Source organism: Dendrobates tinctorius, unplaced genomic scaffold, assembly GCF_039654945.1.
Source record: "Dendrobates tinctorius isolate UK_male_01 unplaced genomic scaffold, ASM3965494v1 ptg000143l, whole genome shotgun sequence".
NCBI classification, from domain to species: Eukaryota; Metazoa; Chordata; class Amphibia; order Anura; family Dendrobatidae; genus Dendrobates; species Dendrobates tinctorius.
Genome location: NW_027361810.1, coordinates 23,888,531 through 23,912,055, shown reverse-complemented (window position 1 = coordinate 23,912,055; position 23,525 = coordinate 23,888,531). Strand labels below are relative to the sequence as shown.

General features: G+C 42.2%; 1 protein-coding gene across 3 annotated transcripts in view; it reads right to left on the bottom strand.

Annotated features, from left to right (window-relative positions):
- Positions 1-10,303: 10,303 nt before the first annotated feature.
- The window catches only part of LYPD6B (LY6/PLAUR domain containing 6B), a 66,920-nt gene continuing 53,698 nt past the window's right edge, over positions 10,304-23,525 (bottom strand). For all 3 annotated transcript variants that reach the window (XM_073545592.1, XM_073545591.1, XM_073545593.1), the window contains exons 2-5: positions 17,141-17,289; positions 16,697-16,795; positions 14,493-14,620; positions 10,304-13,930 (exon numbers count right to left, since the gene is read on the bottom strand). In XM_073545592.1, the coding sequence (XP_073401693.1) occupies positions 13,763-13,930; positions 14,493-14,620; positions 16,697-16,795; positions 17,141-17,252 (507 nt within the window). In that variant the 5' untranslated portion in view covers positions 17,253-17,289 and the 3' untranslated portion in view covers positions 10,304-13,762. The remainder of the gene's footprint in view (positions 13,931-14,492; positions 14,621-16,696; positions 16,796-17,140; positions 17,290-23,525) is intronic.

Here is a 23,525-nt window from a genome sequence, read left to right as displayed (position 1 = left end):
ACCATCATCGATTCTCCATTGTAATCTGCACTTATATTTCATGAGTTTATAGTCTTTACATATCTGACAATGGCGTACACTAAGGTCCCCCTTATTATGTAATCATATTAGGGAGGTTCACAGGATTAGAAAAAACAAAACATGATTACGTTCTTCTATAAACAGCGCCACCCTAGCCCTGGGGTCGTGTCTGGTATTGCAGCTCGTATCCATTAATAACTTTAGTGATAAATGATGGATTTATATCATCACGATTCAGATACCAGTCATAATAATCTCACGGGTAGTGAGATCAAGGCAGAGGTGTAGCTGTGATACACAAAGGGGCGTGTGGCAGTGCATCTCCTTGCTCATCAGTGAAAAGCGCTGCCCCTTAGAATGCCATTTTTGAGGGTTTTCAACCATACTCATCTTGCAGAATGGAGACTTGGATATGAACAACTCCTTAAAAAGAACAGTAAATGTTGAATCCTGTGTTATCTGCTGTATATAGAGGTGTTATCAGTTATTTTACAGGAGGAGGAGGTGAGCTGTGACATCACCTATTGTGAATGATAGATCCTTTGTCACCTACTTTATATAAAGGCAATACCAATCACATTGTACAGGAAAAGGGGGAGGTGAGCTGTGACATCACCTGTTGTGAATGGTAGACCCTGTGTTATCTACTGTATATAGGTGTTATACATCATTGTATAGGAGAAGGAGGTGAGCTGTGACATCACTATTGTGAATGGTGGATCCTTTGGTATTGCCTTTATATAAAGTAGGTGACAAAGGATCCACCATTCACAAGAGTGATGTCACAGCTCACCTCCTTCTCCTATACAATGATGTACAACACCTATATACAGTAGATAACAGGGTCTACCATTCACAACAGGTGATGTCACAGCTCACCTCCCCCTTTTCCTGTACAATCATTGGTATTGCCTTTATATAAAGTAGGTGACAATCATTGTACAGGAGGAGGTGGTGAGCTGTGACATCACCTGTTGTGAATGGTAGACCCTGTGTTATCTACTGTATATAGGTGTTATACATTGATAGCACGCGTGCGGGCTTACGCGTGCAACAGATTAAGTGCAACAGGATAAAGTGTTTTGCAGTTAGACAATGCATTGAAGCTGATGTTCCTCTCTTCTCTTCTTCACACAGGTATTTCATTCCATCATCCATGTGTGCTGTCTGACAAGTGTGAACTGCATCATATAGTGCCAGATATTTTTATGGTATTTCATTCCATCATCCATGTGTGCTGTCTGACAAGTGTGAACTGCATCATATAGTGCCAGATATTTTTATGGTATTTCATTCCATCATCCATGTGTGCTGTCTGACAAGTGTGAACTGCATCATATAGTGCCAGATATTTTTATGGTATTTCATTCCATCACTCCTGTGGTGGGTCTTTATTTTTTTTTTCTATTTGGTTTCTGCTTTGAAGTGTAGAAAGGTGTTTTTTTTTTTTTTTTTCCCTTTCTCAGTTTGATGGCCTTGTCCAGCGTTAGTTATTTACCCTGCATAGTAATGCCTGCTCTGGCCTTGTGCTAATTGGTTAATTACTGATTGTGGCCTTTTGGTGGCTGAAGCTAGCAGACATTTCATTTCATATATATTTAGCTCTGGCTGGGATAGCACGCGTGCGGGCTTACGCGTGCAACAGATTAAGTGCAACAGGATAAAGTGTTTTGCAGTTAGACAATGCAGTTGGGCAGGAGACAGGTAAGGTGCATAAGTTTTTCATGCACGCTTGCTTCTTGGTCAGTTGTACTAAATATGCATTGATCATATCAACCTGCTGCTTTTTTGTCTTCACTTCTGCTTTTTAACAACTCGCCTGCCCTTTTACACATTCTGTGCACTCTCTGCATATCCACCCCTCCCTTTTCCCCTCTCCCATGTTTAACTCTGAGGCTCTATTGACATTTCTTACCCACACCAAACCATCCAAAACCTCCATGCAGCACTCAAAACGTTCATACAAATCATCCCACCACCTGCTTTTTCTGTTTTTTCTCCTTTTAATAGTTGCAGGTGACATCTCCCCCAACCCTGGGCCTCCCTCCACCAGCATACATTACTCTCCTCCAGCTGCATATAGAAACCCTGCTAATCTTATTAACATTCAGTGCATGCCTTCTCCTCTCACTTTCCAATGTGCTCTCTGGAATGCACGGTCTGTGTGTAACAAACTGACTTACATTCACGATCTTTTTCTCTCTAATTCCCTTAACCTTCTGGCTATTACAGAAACCTGGATCCAGCATTCAGACACCACCGCTGCTGCCGCTCTCTCGTTTGGTGGGCTGAAATTTTCACATACCCCCAGACCTGAGAACAGACAGGGTGGAGGTGTTGGTTTGCTCCTTTCATCACAATGTGCTTTCCAGGTCATCCCCCCGGTTCCATCACTTACATTTCCTTCCTTTGAAGTCCACGCCGTCAGACTCTTTAAGCCCTTCTCCTTACGAGTGGCGGTCGTTTATCGCCCTCCAGGCTCCTCCCGCCAGTTTCTAGACCACTTCACCACCTGGCTTACTCACTTTCTGTCCTGTGACATCCCCACCCTCATCCTGGGAGACTTTAACATCCCCATCAATGATCCGCTCTCCCAGTCTGCCTCTCATCTTCTTTCTCTAACTTCTTCATTCGGCCTCTCACAGTTTACTAATTCTCCTACACATGAGGACGGGAATACTCTGGACCTGGTTTTCTCCCGTCCCGGCTCGCTGCACAACTTTACTAATTCACCTCTCCCGCTCTCGGACCACAACCTTCTTTCCTTCTCTGTCAAGAATTGTCTCCTCACCCGGGACACCCCCACTTACCACACTTATCGGAATACACGTACCATTAATACCCAACAGCTTAGGGACAATCTCCACACATCTTAAGCCCCCATCTCCACCCTCTCCTGTCCAGACATAGCATTGTCACACTTCAATAATACACTGAAGAATGCCCTAGATGAAGCAGCACCTTCTATACGCAGAAAGACCCGACACAGACAAAAGCAGCCCTGGCACACAACGCAAACACGCTCTCTTCAGCGCTGCTCGAGGTGTGCAGAGCGGCAGTGGAGAAAATCTCTCTTAGCAGAAGACTTCATCCACTATAAGTTCATGCTCAAAACCTATAACTCTGCCCTTCATCTGGCCAAACAATCCTACTTCACCACCCTCATCACCTCACTATCCAACAACCCAAGACGACTTTTTGAAACCTTAAACTCCCTCCTGAAACCTAAAGTACAGGCCCCCATCACCAACCTCAGCGGTGAGGATCTGGCCACTTATTTCCTAGAAAAAATCAACCACATCCATCAGGATATCTCAGCCCTATCTCCTCAGTGCCTGGATCCCCTTCCCTGCCGCACCTCAAGCTCACTAGACATCTTTGAGCCTGTTTCAGAAGAAGAAGTTTCCAAGCTCCTCGCTTCTGCTCGGCCTACAACCTGCAAGAGTGACCCTATTCCTTCACAGCTCCTGCAGTCTCTCTCACCAGTGGTCACCACTCACCTGACTAAAATATTTAACCTCTCTCTTTCTTCAGGTATATTTCCCTCCTCATTTAAACATGCCATCATAACCCCTTTACTTAAAAAGCCATCCCTGGACCAGAACTGCACTGCTAACTACAGACCTGTCTCTAACCTTCCCTTCATCTCTAAACTCCTGGAACGCCTGGTCCACTCCCGTCTAATCCGCTATCTCTCGGATAACTCTCTTCTCGACCCCTTACAATCTGGTTTCCGCTCTTTACACTCTACTGAAACTGCCCTCACTAAAGTCTCTAATGATTTAATAACAGCTAAATCGAAAGGTCATTGCTCCCTGCTGATTCTCCTGGATCTCTCTGCCGCATTTGACACTGTGGATCACCAGCTCCTCCTCACTATGCTCCGCTCTATAGGCCTCAAGGACACAGCCCTCTCCTGGTTCTCCTCCTACCTCTCTGACCGCTCCTTCACTGTATCTTTTTCCGGCTCCTCTTCCTCTTCTCGTCCCCTTACTATCGGGGTCCCGCAGGGCTCAGTCCTAGGCCCCCTCCTCTTCTCTTTATACACTGCCCCTATTGGACAAACAATCAGCAGATTTGGGTTCCAGTATCATCTCTATGCTGATGACACCCAATTATACACTTCTTCCCCTGACATCACCCCTACCCTAATTCAAAATACCAAGGATTGTCTGTCTGCTGTCTCTAGCATCATGTCCTCCCTCTATCTGAAACTAAATCTCTCTAAAACTGAACTTCTTGTGTTTCTCCCCTCTACTAACCTCACTCTACCTAACATCGAAATAACCCTGGAGGGTTCAACCATAACTCCCAAGCAGCATGCCCGCTGTCTTGGGGTCATATTCGACACTGAACTTTCCTTTACTCCGTACATCCGATCACTCAGTCGCTCTTGTCACCTGCATCTTAAAAACATCTCCAGAATCCGACCTTTTCTCACCTTTGAAACTGCTAAGACTCTTACTGTCGCTCTTATTCATTCTCGTCTGGACTACTGCAACTCTCTTCTGATCGGTCTCCCTCTTACCAAACTTTCTCCTCTCCAATCCATCTTGAATGCGGCAGCCAGGGTCATATTTCTGTCCAGCCGCTTCACCGATGCCTCCATCTTGTGCCAGTCATTACACTGGCTACCTATTCGCTACAGGGTCCAGTATAAACTCATCTCTCTCACCCACAAAGCTCTACACTGTTCTGCACCGCCTTATATCTCCTCTCTCATCTCTGTCTATCGCCCTACACGTGCCCTCCGTTCTACAAATGACCTAAGACTAACATCCCCCGTAATCCGAACCTCGCACCTCCGTCTCCAAGACTTCTCTCGTGCTGCTCCAGCTCTCTGGAATGCACTTCCCCAGACGATCAGACTGATACCTAGCCCTGACCTATTCAAGCGCGCTTTGAAAACCCATCTCTTCAAAGAAGCCTATCACATCAACTACTCAGCAAGCTAACTTTGCCCTGTTCCCTCCTTCCAAATATTATTCTGAATCTGCACCCTACTATTCATCTGTCTCCACACCCTTCATGCACATGATAACTGCACTTGATACTTGTCTATTGCACTTAAACACACGGGCTGATGACCGGATCATGCAGCTTTATATGAAAATCCCTATTATAATTGCCAGACCTGAATTAACAAGCATTTCTCACCTACTGTGTCCCCCCATTTCCTTGTAGATTGTAAGCTTGCGAGCAGGGACCTCACTCCTAATGTCACTGTTTGAATTGTCTTAACTTGTATTGAATTTATTGTCTGTACATGTCCCCGCTTAATTGTAAAGTGCTGCGGAATATGTTGGCGCTATATAAATAAAAATTATTATTATTATTATTGTATAGAAGGAGGTGAGCTGTGACATCACTCTTGTGAATGGTGGATCCTGTGTTCCCTTCTCGGTACAGAGGCGATTGTCATTATTATCCTGTTGTAGTAATGAGAGAACCTCGCACTGGATTCCCTACCTAGCACTACCCTCCTTTGGTTGTTTAACTAGTTATTTGCACTGTACATGGCCAATGACCTGTCAATCAAGAGTGATCATGGGAGGGAGGATATTTACCTGAAAGCTAATTATATCCTCTCAAATTGCGTACACTGTACAGACACCCTCTACAGCCCATTATAGGTCAGTTCATTAGGAAGAAAATTGCACTCTTTATAATGATAATTATGCAGTTACCATGTAACAGAGCTCGTCCAACAAGATAATCATGGCTGCTTCCCGAGACCTGCACTGACAAGCAGGGGCAGGGTGATCGAGTTATCTATAATATCTGGCTATAGTTTGAGTGTTCTAAATAAAAGAAAGTATTCTGGGTAACCTGCACTGAAAACAACATAAAATTCATCATTCATATGTGCAAAATCTACTGGAACGTTCTGGAGGTTTCTAGAGAGGAGGAAAACCTACAACAGGAAGAGTTGGCAAATTTCCTAAGGACCAGCGCCGGGGTCCTGGGTTCAAATTCCCACCAAGGGTAACATCTGCAAGGAGTTTGTATGCTCTCACCGGGTTTGCGTGGGTTTCCTCCCACACTCCAAAGACATACTGATAGGGAATTTAGATTGCGAGCTCCATCGGGGAGAGCGCTGCGGAATATGATGGCGCTGTATAAGAAAAGCATAATAAACGGGATCCACCATAATCTTCCAAAAATTAGTTCTGAAGGGTTTTTGTACCCTGGTTACTTGGGAACATGGGGTCAGAAACGTGGTGGGGTGTGGATGATTGGCACTAAGGGGTCAGAGAACAAGTATAAGAGAGGGATTGGGCTCTAAAAGGAAAGTAGGTACAACACAAAATCTCCGGCGACAGTGAAAGTCTGAATCTTCAAACGTTGACAAGTACGCCATTATGTTTGAAATAACTATTTCCACATTTAGAAAATATGGGAAGCAAGGTGTGCCACAGTCCGCGCTGCTGAGTCCACAAAATCACCTGGGATGCAAGATGTTGTAACAAAGTACTTCTTTATTCCTTCCTACGCGTTTCGGCGCCCTTCCTGGCACCTTCCTCAGGGATAGATATCCCTGATAGATATCCCTGAGGAAGGTGCCAGGAAGGGCGCCGAAACGCGTAGGAAGGAATAAAGAAGTACTTTGTTACAACATCTTGCATCCCAGGTGATTTTGTGGACTCAGCAGCGCGGACTGTGGCACATCTTGCTTCCCATATTTTCTGGCAGTTTTTCCACGTTGGAGTGGTCGGTGGAAGTCCTGCAGCAGCTGATTCTGTGTTATGTCTTCAAGCCAGTTGTGGGTCACACAACTGGAATAGGTGAGTGGAACTGCATTACACCACTCACATTGTAGTGTCACTAGTGATAGGGCACTATTGCGCCTCTTGTTCCCCCACCCTTTTTGTATTGATATTTCCACATTTAGTAATTTGGGGTACTAAATAGACATTTATGTTATTAATTTATGGCAGCCCTAAAGATAAATGTTTATTTTGTTACATTTTGTGCTGTAGTTGTGTTTTATATATGGAGCCTGGATGCTGGAAAAATGGGACTACAGATAACACACATCACATCATGTAAGTGCCTGTTTTATTCATATAAATAATATACAAAAATGTAACAAACATCAAATACAAAAATCATCTAGAACAATCGTAGTGCAGAAATTAATGTATCAAAAGTCGGGATTCCTGCTTCCCATAAAAAGAAAAGCCATAAACAGCCAATCAGAGTCCACACTTTGTTTTCCCGTGCGGTTTAGTGAAACCAAGCTGAATTCTGATTGGTTGTCATGATCAATAAGGCCACTTATGAGGAATAAAGCATTTATGAGATTTTCTTTTTCTAAGAAGACAAATCACATCAAACTGTGGACAGATTATAGGGTATAACCATCTTTAAACACTATTTTACAGTGCAAGTATAATAAAAGGAACCTTTGCTGTAGACGTTATTTATTTTGTACTGTACCTTTATTACAGCGTGTAATACTCCGGAGCTGCATTCATAATTCTGCAGCCTTCAGTGCTGCAATCTTCTGACCTCCCTCCCCATGCTGTGCAGAGAACCTATTCATTCTGAATTATAGGAGTGAGGTTTGCTGGTCAATAAGCTTGTTGTTGGTTTCCAACAGAAAACTACAGAATTATGAATGCAGCTCTGGACGATAATTCATTCCGACACTTGGGATTAGTAATCGATAAGTAACGCAATACTAACTTTTTATAAATTTTAGATACGCATGGTACATCCAGAGTAGGGGTCTGCGACCTGTGGGCTACAGCAATATGCCAAAAGGCTCCACAGCTAGAAGAGAAAACAGCTGTATTATAAAAGGGGCAAAACTCCCAGCATAAAGCATCCTGTTATATTTGGAATATTATACCCATTGTCTTCTGTTTTTTTTGTAAACCACAACTTTTTTTTATGCCTATGAAAACCCTGAAGGGTCTCAAAAGGTGTTGGTTATTGTGTCAGGGGTGATGAACTCCAAAAGACAAATAAGTCCAAGATATTTTTCTTGGTACAGGATCAAATTAAAATATTGGTGCCATGGACCCCCTTCGGGAATTTACAGACTATCCTTCATTGTATCCTCCCTGCTTATGTAGAGTGCACCACTAGACAGGACTACATTTTCGGCTGTCTCGGAATTTTTTTCCCTACAGGGGTTTTCAATTTTTCAATTTGACAGAAGAAAGTCTGTCCGTGTAGAGGTATTTTTACCCTTATAGGCACAGGTGGAATAGAAAGTATCAAGAGACCTAATGCCCTTTGTCTCCTCGAGGCATTTCTACTGTGAACGCGACTGGTAACTTTCAGGCTCTACGTGTTTAAACATTCTGTATGATCAGAAGCCGATGTAAAAAGGCTAGTACAAGAATAAGGTAAGGATTGCATATTTGCACACACTTACCAACATGTTATATTGCAAAATTTTGGAAAAAACTAAAACCCCAATCTTGGAAACAATACCAAAATGGCCACCTTTAGGTCCACCTTCTTGTGATCTGGTACTAGCAGTTTTTGGAATATCAAGAGTGTTGGCAAGAATGCACATACCAGTATTACTGCCAGCACCCATTAGGCACATACATAGGGAAGTACTATCCTCACTGAAAAATACAACTGAACCCACAGCCAATCAGCTACCTGCCTAGCACCGATCTGTTTCCAAATAAACAGGGCTCTAGAAGAGATCATTGTCGGATCTGGGTTGCTATCTTTTCAACTGAAAATACCAGTCAAAATTAGGGAAGTAAAACATGGTGTGGTTTTCAACAAGTTGGCTCACATGAAGTGTAACTTGAAACCCTTTGGACTTTTTTTTGACATTTTAAAAAAAAATCCTGCCTACATCACTATTAAAATTAGGTTATTTTATCAGAGGCAAATATACTATATATACTGTACTATGTATGTATATGCTATACTGTGGGGCCTTCTTCACAACAGCAGCGTAATACGTTGGTGCTCAGTTATCAGTCACCCATTCTCAATCTACAGATGCAGGAAGGCCAATTTCTGAAAACCCTCCTTAACTGACATTCCAGACTTTTACAAATTCATTATATTGAGAGATGCCTTCTTTCCAAATTAATCAACACATTGTTCATGAATTTCACACAGAGATGAATGTATAATGGCCAACTTAACACTGACAAACACAATCATATTCGCTCTACAAAGGAGGTATAAATTTGTATGCAATGGGGATAGCAACACCCCCATTGCGGTACCCCTGAGCTTATGAAAGAAGGCCCATAAAAAGGAAGTAATTATATCAGAGCCCAAATCCAAACAGTTATAGAACCAAAGCGTTGTAAACCCTATGATGACCAATGCTTCTGCTTTGTAGCACTTTATTCAAGCAGTTGTATACTCTGTGCTAATTACTTAAGAAGCAAGGTATGATGTAGTGTTCTGTAACCCAGAAGCAGGAGACACATTCAGCAATGGGATTTGGTAGAGTTCTTTTCTTTCCTGGTATCCAGCTACTGTGGAAACAGCTGACTGGCTGCAGGCTTGGGCCAATTACACAGTAAGAGGACTTTCCTTATTTAGGCACAGTGTGGCATCACAGCCCCTATTGGACCAGTGCGACAATACGTGCAAATGTACTATACTTATATTGGCTCCTAATAATTCAGAAAGATGAAACACATAGAACATATACATTACCTGTAGCATTTACAATACAAATATCTCAAGAAAACATGGGTATGAGGTCCATGTAGTGGTTAGCCATTTTAGGCAGGGAGGATAGTTTTGAAATTCACTACTTAAACAATAAGGGTTATATACTTATAGCGGATTTAAAAGAGACAGTACAATGTAATCTTAAGTTGAGGATCCAAGAAAAGCACTTCTGAGCATCCGCGCTGCTTTAGTGATAAGAATTCTTCAGAAATCCATATAAATCTTTCAAGTTCTTTATTATATGTACTACAGAAACTACGCGTTTCGAGGTGACAAACCGCACCTCTTCTGTTGTCAACTCTGTACTGTAACCTGAAGAAGAGGTGCGGTTTGTCACCTCGAAACGCGTAGTTTCTGTAGTACATATAATAAAGAACTTGAAAGATTTATATGGATTTCTGAAGAATTCTTATCACTAAAGCAGCGCGGATTCTCAGAAGTGCTTTTCTTGGATCCTCAACTTATGATACCTAGTGGACGCTGTCCACCTGCACGAGCTCTGCAGCAGCTATATGACTGCAACAAACGTTGAGAGTGGTTGTGTCTGAACACAACCCATAAAGGGTGAGTACTCCAGAGTACTTTTATATTTTAATTGATTTATACCAGGTGAAGCCCTATGTCTGCGCCCCTGCCCTTGTTTTCTCTTATACAATGTAATCTTATAATGGCAGATGAACATTTAAGATAACACAATTAACATAGGAAATAACAACATGGTATTAATGCATATTTTCCTAAAAGACTTTTTAATGAATATTCATGGGAATGCTCAGTCTCAGTGCCCATGAAAATATGTCCATTAATTGGTCACTAATTAGAAATGGGGCGAATTGATTTACAAAACCTGATCCCGTGATATTGGACGATAGCGCAGCAAAGAACCTACTACCTGATTGCTTTGCCGGCTCCTTTTGCCTAGCCGGCCTGGTGTGACATCATCCTCATCCTTGTGATGTGCATATTATCGTGCCAGGGCAGCTAATCAAGACAAGAGCCGAGGATGCTGGCAAACAGGAGGTGGATTACTGACATGGCTAATTGACCGGGTCCACAAGAAACGATTCAGACCATTCCTAGTCAATAAACAAGCAAATGTTCGTTCATCAGCCGATTGTATGTTTTGTCAGCAAAACAATTATCTTTCCATTTCCCCAAATAAACAGGCACGTGCCGCCAACAATAATGCAAATCATTATTTCACAATGATGGCTATCCTTTGATGCTAATTCAGACAATTTACTTTATACCTTTGTAAAATGAAATAAAATAATGAACCAGTATATTATAGAAAATGGTCGACGGTATGAAAATAATAAATACAATAAAATATAAACATCGTCTTAAACACAAATTATGGTAAATGGAACAAAATATAGATGTCTATGGCTATAGTGCTGCGCTCCTTGGTACAGATGACTGTTCACACAGGATTGCGGTGGATGAACGAATAGCAGCTTGCTGAGTCAACTCGCTTCAAGACAAAAAACTACAGCATTAAAAAAAACAAAAAAAAAAACAAAAAACATCACTCCACACACACCACTCTGACAACCTCACTAAAGGGGAAAAGCTAGCTATTAATTCCCCCGGCAACATTAAAGATATAGTTATCAGCGTAAAAGTCGTCATTTGGGATTTCCCTGACTACATAAATGAAGTCCTCAGCATAGGATCCAATCCACAGCACTATAACCACAGACCCCTTTCCTTCCGATCATTCTAAATACTCCAATATGATCAATACAGCCTTTTCTCAGGCAATCCTAAATAAAGATGAAAAAAAGTTTTTCAACGTCCGCAACCCCACCATTCCCTCCTTTTAATTAACTCCAGAAGATCCAAACGTCCACCAATAATCCCCCTGGAAGACCAATTATCTCAATAACAAATGTCATAACAAGCAATTTATCTGGATAACATATTGCAGTTTGAGGTCACATCCCTTCCCAGCTACCTTAGGCACCCAGCACGTAAAATCAAAATATTTAAAGCTATACATTGGGAAAATTAATTTATTTTTATTACTTTGGATGTCACAGTATTATATACAAATATAGATCATAATGGTCTGCAGTGCTTTGAGGTACTTAATGATGACAGAATTAATATTGCAAACAGTCAGTTTATATCTGAAAGCTTAGAATTTCTCTTAAAAAATAACTGTTTCAAGATGTGACATATCAATAGATCAAAGGCACCGCTATGGGCACGTATATAGCCCCTAGCTATGTAAACATGTTAATGGGTGCATTTGAACATACACATAATTAGGAGTCAAGATTTGCCAATAACATTCTTATGTCTAAGGCCTGTTTCACACTTCCGTTTTTTCAAATCCGTCAAAATCCGTTGTTTTCCGTAAAAAAACGGATCCGCCATTTTTTGCAGGATCCGTTTTTTTTGTCCCATAGACTTCCATTACGGTTACCGCGGATCCGTCAAAAAAACGGATCCGTTTTTAAAAAAACGGATCCGTTTGCATCAGTTTCCGTCAAAAAAACGGAAACGGATCCGTTTGGCGGACACAAAAACGGAAGTGTGAAACAGGCCTAAGAGATTTACTAATATCTTATTTTTTATCTGGAGACGTCCCACTGGAGATGTTGGTTTGTTTGTAGAGGAATTAAATTCAAACAAATGAGGAAATCACCTTTACTCCCAAATGTACCCTAAAGGCCCCTTTACATTTAGCGATGCACCAGCGATCCCGACCACGATACTACCCGGTCAGGATCGCTGATGCATCGCTAAATGGTCGCTAGTGAGCTGCCACCCAGGCAGATCTCACAGCGATGCAGCAGCGATCTAGCGGTCATTACTTAGCTTTCAGATGCGGCGATCCTGACGTCCTCCCGTCCGCGTCCATGCGTCGCTCGTCGGCGCCAGCAGGAAGCGCCCAACGAGAAATGGAGCTGCGCAATCTTACGCGATCAGTGACAGACAGCGGGGGAGCCGGTCGGAGGTATCACACAAATCGGTGATGCTTTAGCGATATTGTTAGCGATATCGCTATGTGTAAAACCCCCTTAAGTGTCAACTTGATTTCTGGGACATTACCAACTCTTTGCAACTCAATTTATTAATCAACAAGACATTCTTTAAAGAAATCGATGTGGAGAGCTATATAAATTATGAAAGTAGACATTATAAGAAATGGCTAAATAATATACCATTTAGCCAATACAAGCGGATTAGGTCTAATTGTAGTGGCAATACCTGATTTTTATCAACAAGAACCAGCACAAAAAAAAATTGTTTCTCCAAACAACTCACAAAACGAGCTTTCCATGCTATACAAAAATTGACCCAAAATAAATACCTTGAAGAAACTACACAATAAAAACTGTAGCTCTGTCTTGGGGAAAAAAAAAAAAAAAAGATGGTACAGCACCGAAATGCGTTGACCCAAAAACAACAATTCATTCATCCACTGTAATCCTGTGTGACGAGTCATCCGTACCGAGCAGCGCAGCACTACAGCTGTGGACATCCACATTTTGTGCCAATCTCATTGCTGAAGAACCTCGGTCCTTTACACACGGAGCTGCACTCACGGTCATATATCTGCCCAAGAGGGAGTTGTCCCAATCACAACCTGAACAGGTGAGCAGGGTCTCATTACAATAATTCCCTGTCACATACGTTATCACCCTATGTGTGCATTGTCCCTACTTTCAATCCAGATCAAAATTATGGTCCATGACATCTTTACAAAATTCATTAAAATTTAATATTTTGTTTCCACCCTCCATTTCTGTCTGGGGCAAACGCTCGCTCACGGTCTGTAACGTAGGTCCCAGTTGTGTCCTCCCATACTTGTGCTGTTGCGGCTGGGATTAGTCGTGACCGAGGCCGATTGTCCGTAATTCCTGGGTCACAATTCCAGGGGTATAAACATTCCCATCAAAACATGGAAAATATCTGTATCCTAAGATGGTGCATTTAGACGGTCAGATAGAGGTTTATTAACCAAAGTGTCACCTCCCATGTCCCGCCGATAGGACGGACTTCACCATCGTTTCGGCATGACGTCATCCGAATAGTCGACGACTAGTTTCTCACTTTTGTGCTAGAGGATCACCAGGACTAGTATGGAGGCAGCCACAGCAGGCAAGAAAGCGGTCACCCTGTGGGCATCGGACCTCCGATGTGATCTCATGAGGTTCAATACGGCATTTGTTTGATTTGTTGGTACGTCCACATTGCAGATCATCCCGTCACAGCAGGAAATGCACTCCTGGAAGAAGGAAATATCGTAAGTAGCCGTACCGGAAGTCACGTATTTAATAATATTTTGGAAGCGTGGTGAAAAAAAAAAAAAAAGGAGATCGTAAAGTATTGGAGGAAGAGAAGGGTGCATAATCATAAGTGTAGCGCCACGCGGCAATATAAAGATCGAGATGTGCAGCGCGACATTGCCTCTACGGGGTCTATTATTTCTTTTTTTATTAACAGCCAAAACACCGCTCTAGAATAGTGACATAACAGCAAGTTGTATTGTCTAAGACTTACTCTCACACCGGAGGTCCGGGATCCCTAGAACAGAGGTCCAAGCCCCCGATGATAATGGAGTGATAGTGAGCATGTGTGACCACCACTTAGAAACGGAGCAGTGGTCGCACATGCTCACTTCAGTTCCAGTCATACTGGAGATTTTTCTGGACCCTGCTCTTATTGATCAGTGGGAATCTCCACAATCGCGCATTTATCACCTACTCATATGATCAATGATACAAATTGCTGATAGGGCAATGTGTATGGCGAGCGCGGCATCACTGTTGGGTATGGGACATTCTTACCATATGCCCAAAGTCTCGATGATGCCGACATCCCACGTTTTGACATTCTTCTCTCGTCGCACACTTCTTAGTCACAGATTTACTTTTTCCATGGCTGAAGTGGTGAACGGTTTTACAGTAATGAGTATCTGTAACAAAAATGTAACAAACTCTTACTACTCGCATCACAAAGTAATCCCAGCGATGTCGCGGCACCATGTAAAGTAGAGCAGCATCGCAAGGTCGTAAAATGATCTTCACATTTCAAAATTGTACAGTTTCAAAAAAAAAAAAAAAGTTTTAAAAACTTTTTTTTTTTTTGGCCCACCACAATATAATATGGCATTTGATAATTTGTAAAGTCTGATAATCCGGCACAGGACTATAATAAAAATGTCCAAGTCAGTAATTGCTCCCGTTACATAAAAAAACTTGTAGCAAAAAGGGCTTAAAAGGACGGGATAGTAATAAAGAAAGAGTTACCGTACTTACTACTCCACTTCCCCCATTGCTCCAGCGGTCTCAGCCATGATGCCCCGATTCATCAGTCAGCTGACTCTGCAGCCAGAGACCGAGTGACTCCAATCCCAGCGGAGACCGTTAGGTTTAGTATGTAACACTTTCTCTATTATTTATAGATCCCATTCCGCTTTATAACTTTTGTAAATGTTGTGGAAAACTGCTTTAAAAGGGACAATTTTTTATTTTTTTATTTAAAAATGGGATTTAAAAAATCATTTTTGCAATTGAGTTTTATTAAAAATATCACACCTTTTTGTAGGCCTTTGGTTTCCCTACACATTCAACTTCGATGTGGTCCGTGGTCGACAGATCAAAAAAAAAAAAAAAAAAAAGGGTTGCAATTATCCGTTATTCCGTCAGAACGAACTCACTGACTGTTTCTCAGTTAACTCGTTTTGCTCCCAGCAATAGATAGAGCAACACAGAGGCCACAGAAGGCAAAACGGTGCAAAATGTGGAACGGAAGCTCAATTGCAAAAATGATAGACGCAATGACATGCATTTATGTTTAAAAAAAACACAAGTGCCAAAAAGAAAAGATGGCTTACCCCTTCAAATTTTTTTTTAGATTTCTTTAACCATTATTTACCGTATTCCACAAATTACAAGTTAACATGCCTTTTCATAGAATAGGGGGAAATTTGTTGATCACTGGGGATCCAATTACTGGGAATTCTAGCGATCCTGAGGTCAGGAAGCCGCATCTTGAATGAAGCAGAAGTGCACAAGCTCCACCTCCTCTCCACTCACGCACGCGCTCGACCTCCTCTCCACTCACGCACGCGCTCGACCTCCTCTCCACTCACGCACGCGCTCGACCTCCTCTCCACTCACGCACGCGCTCGACCTCCTCTCCACTCACGCACGCGCTCGACCTCCTCTCCACTCACGCACGCGCTCGACCTCCTCTCCACTCACGCACGCGCTCGACCTCCTCTCCACTCACGCACGCGCTCGACCTCCTCTCCACTCACGCACGCGCTCGACCTCCTCTCCACTCACGCACGCGCTCGACCTCCTCTCCACTCACGCACGCGCTCGACCTCCTCTCCACTCACGCACGCGCTCGACCTCCTCTCCACTCACGCACGCGCTCGACCTACTCTCCACGCACGCACGTGCTCGACCTACTCTCCACGCACGCACGTGCTCGACCTCCTCCCCATTCGTTGTCTATAGGACTGGCACAGAATGCAGAGCTCTGTATTTTCTCCATGTTCAGCAGCCCCTTTGACATTGATTGGAGCAGACATTGAGCAGACATCGAGCATGCACACCTCTGCTTCGTTCAAGACGGGGCTGCAGAGCTCTGATCTCAGGAAACTGGGGGGGGGGGGGGGGGGGGGGCTTCGCAGCAGTCAGACCACCACCGATCAGTAAACTATCCCCTATCACATGGGTAGAGAATAACTTTTGATTTGGGAATAACCCTTAAAAATGTCTCTATGCTTACAGTCAACATTCATAATGCAGCACCTATGAGATCCTATTAATGCCGGAGCGACAGACTTGTACGGTATGTCAGTTCACGATTTCTTTAGTGTGGAGCATTGATCCTCTGTTTTTACAACTGCCACTTGGCTGCAATCCCACATGCAGCCATGAGTGGCGCTGTTCCTAAATAAAAAGTCAACACGTACACTGGTTCTGGTGACTACGGTAGTAAGAAATTCAGTAAAGGAATATAGAAACTTGCCACTTACTCAGTGGACACCACTTATCTTCGGCCCAGCGGTTGCAGTTATAGTTATCAGCCGATTTCTCACATGTGAAGCACTTGAAGCTGTTGGGGAACGGTGTGGCTGCCAAGCAAATAACATTTCGAAGACATGGTTAATCAGTTGAGACTATTGACAGGTCTCTCTTTACACAAGGTAATAACCACCTTCAGAATATGTATAAAAGGGCCGGCGCTCTGTTCTTCTGATACACAGCATGGTGTTAGATCATAAAATTGCTATCTGCAGTCACCACTAGGGGGAGCTTAAGAGCTCATTGCATACTGGTTATTATTGAATTCACAGTATGCAGAAAGATACCAAGCTCCCCCTAGTGGTGGCTCTATGGAATCTGCATGAGGAATAAAACACTGATATATTCAAATAATTGTCAAACACATAAGTCATAGTAAACTAGGGGGTACTTACGGTCTAAGGGAGGTCTCACATTATGGAAGTTGACATTTTTGGCACAAGCACTGTCTTTAAATTTGATGAAGTTGATGGCGCACAGAAGGAGTAGATGTGGGGTCATCATCATGGCACAACTTGTCCCGACTTCTGGATGTTTTTTTTACCTACAAGTAAAAGAATATGTCTGTGAACTTCTCACTCTGCATTGGGGCCCTCAAAAGATAAGTTATGTTACTCTTAAAAGGGAGTATTTTTATTTTTTATTACTTAATTTATTTACGTCTAAAAATCATTTCTGCAATTTGGCTTCACTAAAAATTTTGTTTTTACAGCTGCACACTCATCTTTGATGTGGCCTGTGATCATAAATCAGCTGAGAGGAGCTCAGAAATGACGGACAGGACTTAAAGACTTCCCCCCTGTCATTCCACACAAACGAGCTCACTGACCGATTCTCAGTTACCTCATTCAGGAGTCAGCAACAGACAGTGCAAGACAAAGTATCAAAGCCAAACGGTGCAAAATTTTTAATTAAATTCAACTTCAAAAAATGATTTTTAGCCTAAAAACTCAGGCATTTAAGAAAAAGAAAATGTGAACAACCCCTTTATTGTGCTCTTGCTCCTTCAAGAGCTGTTGGTCGATAGGTGACTCGGCTAATGGCCATTTCTTCCAAGCCTCAAACTTGCATCTTCGGTTCGTCCGAGTGCGCACGGAATCTCAGGGAACTGGGAGAGGGGCGTGAGCCGATGTCAGACACCGCTGAATGGGGCGATGAAATACATAATGTCGGAGACAACTCATGGTCAGGGGTGGTGCAGTTTCCAAAATAACATTATTAATGTTATTAACACTGCAGACGATCAGCGACAGCTGATGGGCTGCAGCGGTCACACGACATCTCATCCTGGAAGAAGCCACCTGCACTGCGCACTCACAGAAGGGCAAGTTACAGAGCATGAAAATCTGGAGCCTTCCTGGATATAAACACTTTCATTAAAAATCTACTGCCGTCCATTTGTGTTCACAGCTCCAGTACAGACCTTTGCGTCTCCATGGTAATAGACTACAAACAAACTTGGTGCATGGTCTCATTTTACAGTCCAAGTACATGGCAGCATAAAACAGACATCCGCTCAAAACAATGGTTTAACTCGTGTGATAAGTCCCACAGCTTAAAAGGAAACTGCCAGATTTCACCTCCCAAACTTTTTATATGCGCATGTACTGTAGCTCTTTCAAAGACAAATCCAGCAAAATCTTTACATGGCCGATCCATTCCTCCATTACTGAGAAAACAGTATTGAATTGAGGCAGCAGAGCTATGGTATATCTGAAGCCTCTGTCACTCCAGCTCTATTCCCCTCCCAGTGTCACTACGGTATATCTGAAGCCTCTGTCACTCCAGCTCTATTCCCCTCCCAGTGTCACTACGGTATATCTGAAGCCTCTGTCACTCCAGCTCTATTCCCCTCCCAGTGTCACTACGGTATATCTGAAGCCTCTGTCACTCCAGCTCTATTCCCCTCCCAGTGTCACCTCCCCCTGCTTGACTGACGGCTCTTTTGCCTGAAGTCACACAACATAGAGGCTGTCAGTCAATCGGGGGTGGTGACATTGAGTGGGCAACAGAGCTGGAGTGACAGAGGCTTCAGATCTACCATAGCTCTGCAGCCTCAGTTCAAACGCCGATTTCTCAGCAATGGAGGAAAGGATGGGCAATGTTAAGGTACTGTTGGACTTGTCTTTGAAAGAGCTACATGTGCATATAAATTTTTGCGAGGTGAAATTCCGCTGATAGATTTCTTTTAATTGAAGATTACGGTTGCGAAAATTGGTTTAAAGATGGGACACAACTTATAGGTGACAGTCTCATCAGGACAACACACCCAAAACAAGATGTGACCACAGAGTACACAGCAAACAGGAACCGAGCAAAGTGAAGGTAAACAGTAATATCATCACGTAAACGGAGATTATATCACTAAACCACCACGCTCTACTCTATTATGTAACGCTCCCCGGCCACGGTCCTGGCTCCATGTGTCCTTGGCACGTGGTCAAGATTCCCCAGCAGTAGCGGGAACTGTCACTTTTACAGAAGACTCATCCTCTAAGCTTAACGGGTTGTGTGAGGTTAGAAAAACATAGCGGGTTTTTTTTCCCCCAAGAACAGCGCCACTCTTGTCAATGGGATGTGTCTGGTATTGCAGCTCATTGTCATTAAAGTGAACAGGACTGAGATGAAAACCCCCCAAAAAAACAGTCTAAGGGCAAGTAAGACAGCAGAGCCGTTTCCCTAATCTTATATCTGGATAAAGAAAACAACTCAAGATGTTACTCCTTAATAGAAAATTTGAGAAAATGTTTCTATTTATTTTGTTTTCAGCGTTTTTTTTTTTTTTTTTTACACCTTGGAAGAAACGCACTATAGGATGACTGCCCTTTCTTTACTTATTATTTAATTATTTCTCATTAATCACACTTTTTTCTTTTCCTTCTTTATATGCATTGTATTACCATTGTATGTGGTGTTATGCTACACTCATTCATTAATATCATTTAATGATTTTGTTACTCTGATGAAGGTCCGACGTACAAGACCAAACGTTACGGTTTTGTTTGGATTGCGCTACAATAAATCATAATTCTTTCTCCCCTCTGAAAGGACGGATTCCTTGCCTTGTCGCCGCCTTTTTTCGGTGGCCTCACTTCCTCTATAAAATACGATAAAAAGCATACAAACCATCATATGTCCCCCAAAAAGAAAAAGAAAGAAAAACAACAAACAGTTCACCTCACAAATCTAAAATAGTCATTAAGCTCCAGCAACAGAAAGATTAAAGAAAAAAAAAAAAAAAAAGTTACAGGTCCCAGAAAATGGTGACACAAACCAATTGGGTCAAATTTGTTTTAACCACTAAAAAACCAAACACTAAAAAGTTTTTTTTCTTCTCGCCATGATCGCACTGACCCGAAGAATCGGCTTTTGAGTTTTATTTTTATTTATTTTTTAACAATGGAATGTTCTTAAAAACAAATAAATACACTAATGGCAGAATCAGTTTTTTTTTTCTCCTTTTCCCCACTTCACACCCTTGGAATTTCTATTCTAATGTTTAAGCAAAAAAAAAAGGGGGAGGAAAAGACGAACGCAAAAAAACAGAAAATAACTTCCAACCTGAACGTTACTTTTTTTTTATTTTATACCTAAAGGGGATAAAGTTTTGTAAAAAAAAAAAAAAAAAAAAAAAAAGAGGAATAATTAAAATTATTGAATGTAAGCCAACAATGCACATTTGGCAGCAGCCAGCCAGCAAGAGCGCCAGGCATGACCCCGGACTAATACACGTTTCTCTTAACACAAGATGCGCCTTGTCCTTGGCAGACTACAATGTGTCCTTATGGAGTCGTGCTCCCGTACAGCGTCTGTCACCATGATCGGCATTTGGCACAGTAGCTATTTATGTTGCAACAAATGCGCCAACTGGTTTGATATTTCTAGAGTTTCCCCAGTTAATAGTATCTCATGGAATGCTACATGTAACACTGACTGGCATCATGAAGAATGTCCCATGGCTCCACATTCCTCCTCCGAGCAGCCAGTCGAGCATAGCCCGCCATTGTTTTGGCTGAGCTGTCCACATATTGTTAGATTTTCTGCTTACTGAACCCAGACACCAGATCTCAAACAAATAATCCGGGTGTTCCTGTTTGGTCAGCGGGAGTATTTCAGGAAGTTGAGCCATGACACCTTGATCCGGTGCCAGGTTAATCAGCAGGTTTATCAGAAGAATCCAGTGGCTACTGTGTTTAAAAAAAATAAAAAAAATTATATATATTCTATATTTATTATATATATATATATATATATATATATATATATATATATATATATATATATACACACACACACACACACACACACACACCAATGCTACACTTAGGCAGAAAAAGGGAGGTCAAGTTATTTTATAAAAATTAATTTTATTAATTCAGCAAAATTGCATAAAAATCACACAAATACCGCTAACCAAGCAGGTAAAGGGGATAAATTCATCACAAAAAAATCACACAAAAAAATCAGAAAAATCTGTGGGCACAAGAGAAGGCATACATATAAAGTGCAAATGCTATATAAATTAATTAAAGTGCCAACTGCCTGGTATATTAGAAATTAAATTATAGATATGTAATAAAGTGACAATGCACAGAAACCATAGCCATGGCAAAAAAAAGTGCCTTTTAGTGCATATAACTGATTAAATAAAAGCACTCAAAAAATACCCTAGTCCATACAGGTTGAATGTCGGTAGATTACCATTTTATCTGACTATAGCCACAGATGTGCAGCGCCTAATATCCACAGGACAAGAAAATAAGCCTGGATAATAAAGTGCATGAACTTAAATATACTAACTTACATGTGATGAAGTTTGACCTGCCTGCCGCCTCAACGCGCGTTTCGCCGTTTTTCGCCAAGAAGCCTGAACTCAACTGTGTCCTGTATGAGAATAGCTATAGAAAAGCAAAACAAAACTTATACTAACCTATTAATAACCCCCAGCACTTTGTAAACGGAAATCAGCGCCCCTATTGATGCGGGAGCCCTAAATACAGCCGCCTTCCTAATTATCCATCCTGAGGACAATCAACTGTGTCTGAAGATATTCTGCTTAGTTACTGTAACTGTGAGAATTGAGTAATAAAAAGTAAAACATTGGGTAAATCGGCCACCGAAAAAAAAAAAAAACTACAGCGATAATAGTGGGCAGTCACGAAATCCACTTTAGTGACCAGTGTCAGGCAGCTGCTGCAAAAGGCAAATAAAATCATAGGATGCATGGAAACCGGTTATCAGAATTTAGCTACTTAAATGAGTTTTCTGGTTTTGGAAAACCCTTGTCTCCCGGTTAAAGAAACCTGGATTAAGTGAGGTCAGTCTACCGCTGCTTCCAGTGTTTGTTATCAAGTGCAGCACTAATATCATTCCGTCAACGCTGCAGCCTATCAGTGAGCCCAGCGGCGAGTTCTGTCATCTATTGGCTGCAGTGCTGTCGACGAGATGTCAGCAGTGAAGACAACACCGAGCAGTGGCAGAGACTTAGTGCAGGGCGCAGGGAGGGTGAAAAATGCAGCTAATGTTTTAACAAACTGCAGCCGGAAACAAAACGGGAAAACCCCATTAATGCAGCCCCCATACAATTTCAGTCACCTTGTAAAGGGAGTGTTTGATTACCTTTCTCAGTATCAAGACGTTAGTATTACAGGTCGAACTTGATGGACAGCAGTTTCTATCTGCACTTATTTCCTCTTCACTTGCTTTCCTCCTTTCTAATAGTCTGCTTTCTCTGCCCTCCCCGAGATGCTTTCTCCCCTCTCCATTGCTGATCTCTCTGTTGTACAGCCCTCTCTAATTATGAGAACTTTGTATTTTAGGAAATAAATGAACAATGAAAAAAAAATAAAAATCTGGCGGAAATTGTATATTGGCATTAAACCTCTTGCTGCCCCACACCATACATTTATGAAGAGTTGAACACTGCAACATGTGACACAGCCTCGGTGATGGCCAATTGGTGCAATTATGTTGCAGCCATTGACCCGCTTTGGTTGGGAGGAGTTTCGGGTGTGCGGCCACAGCACCACCAACGCACCATGTTTTAAATCCGTGACAACCCCTTTAAATGATATTCATAAAAGGGGTGTCCGGTGCACCTTTAGGGACCTTTTATCTCTTACTTATGTATTAGGCTAAAAATCTTTATTTTTTAAATGGTTTTTATTAACAATTTGCCATTGCTTGCCTCCTTATAGCCTTTGTGTTGCTGACTGCAGAACGAGTTAACTGAGAATCAGTCAGTCAGCCCACTATAATGGTCTCATAAGGAGTATGTAACCCTTTTTCTGTCTTTTTCGGAGCTCTGCTCAGCTGATTTATGACCAAAGACCACATCAAAGTTGAATGTAAAGGGAAACAAAGAACCTGTAAAAGTTAAACGGTGCAAAATTTTTAGTGAAACCCAATTGCAAAAATGATTTTCAGCCCCAAATACATGCATTTAAAAAAAAAAAAAAAAAAAAGGAATACATCGTCCCCAAAGATGGACAAGCTGTCATTTCCCCTCTGCATTTGAGTTTCCGTCGTTTATTTCAAATGATCTAGGAAGTTCCAATCCAGAGCACAATCTCTACAGGAGGTTCCACCTTACGGGAGATCTGAGGCCAAGAAAAGTCATCCGTGCGAAGCCTTAATTGTCTATGTGGGGAGATGGTGAAGCATTTGTGCACCTCCTCCGGACGCACCTCGCAGAGTCCTGGCACCAGCGCAGGCACACGTCATCAAAATGACTGCTGCTGGACGGGCAAAACAATGGTATACAGCAAAACTCACTGACCA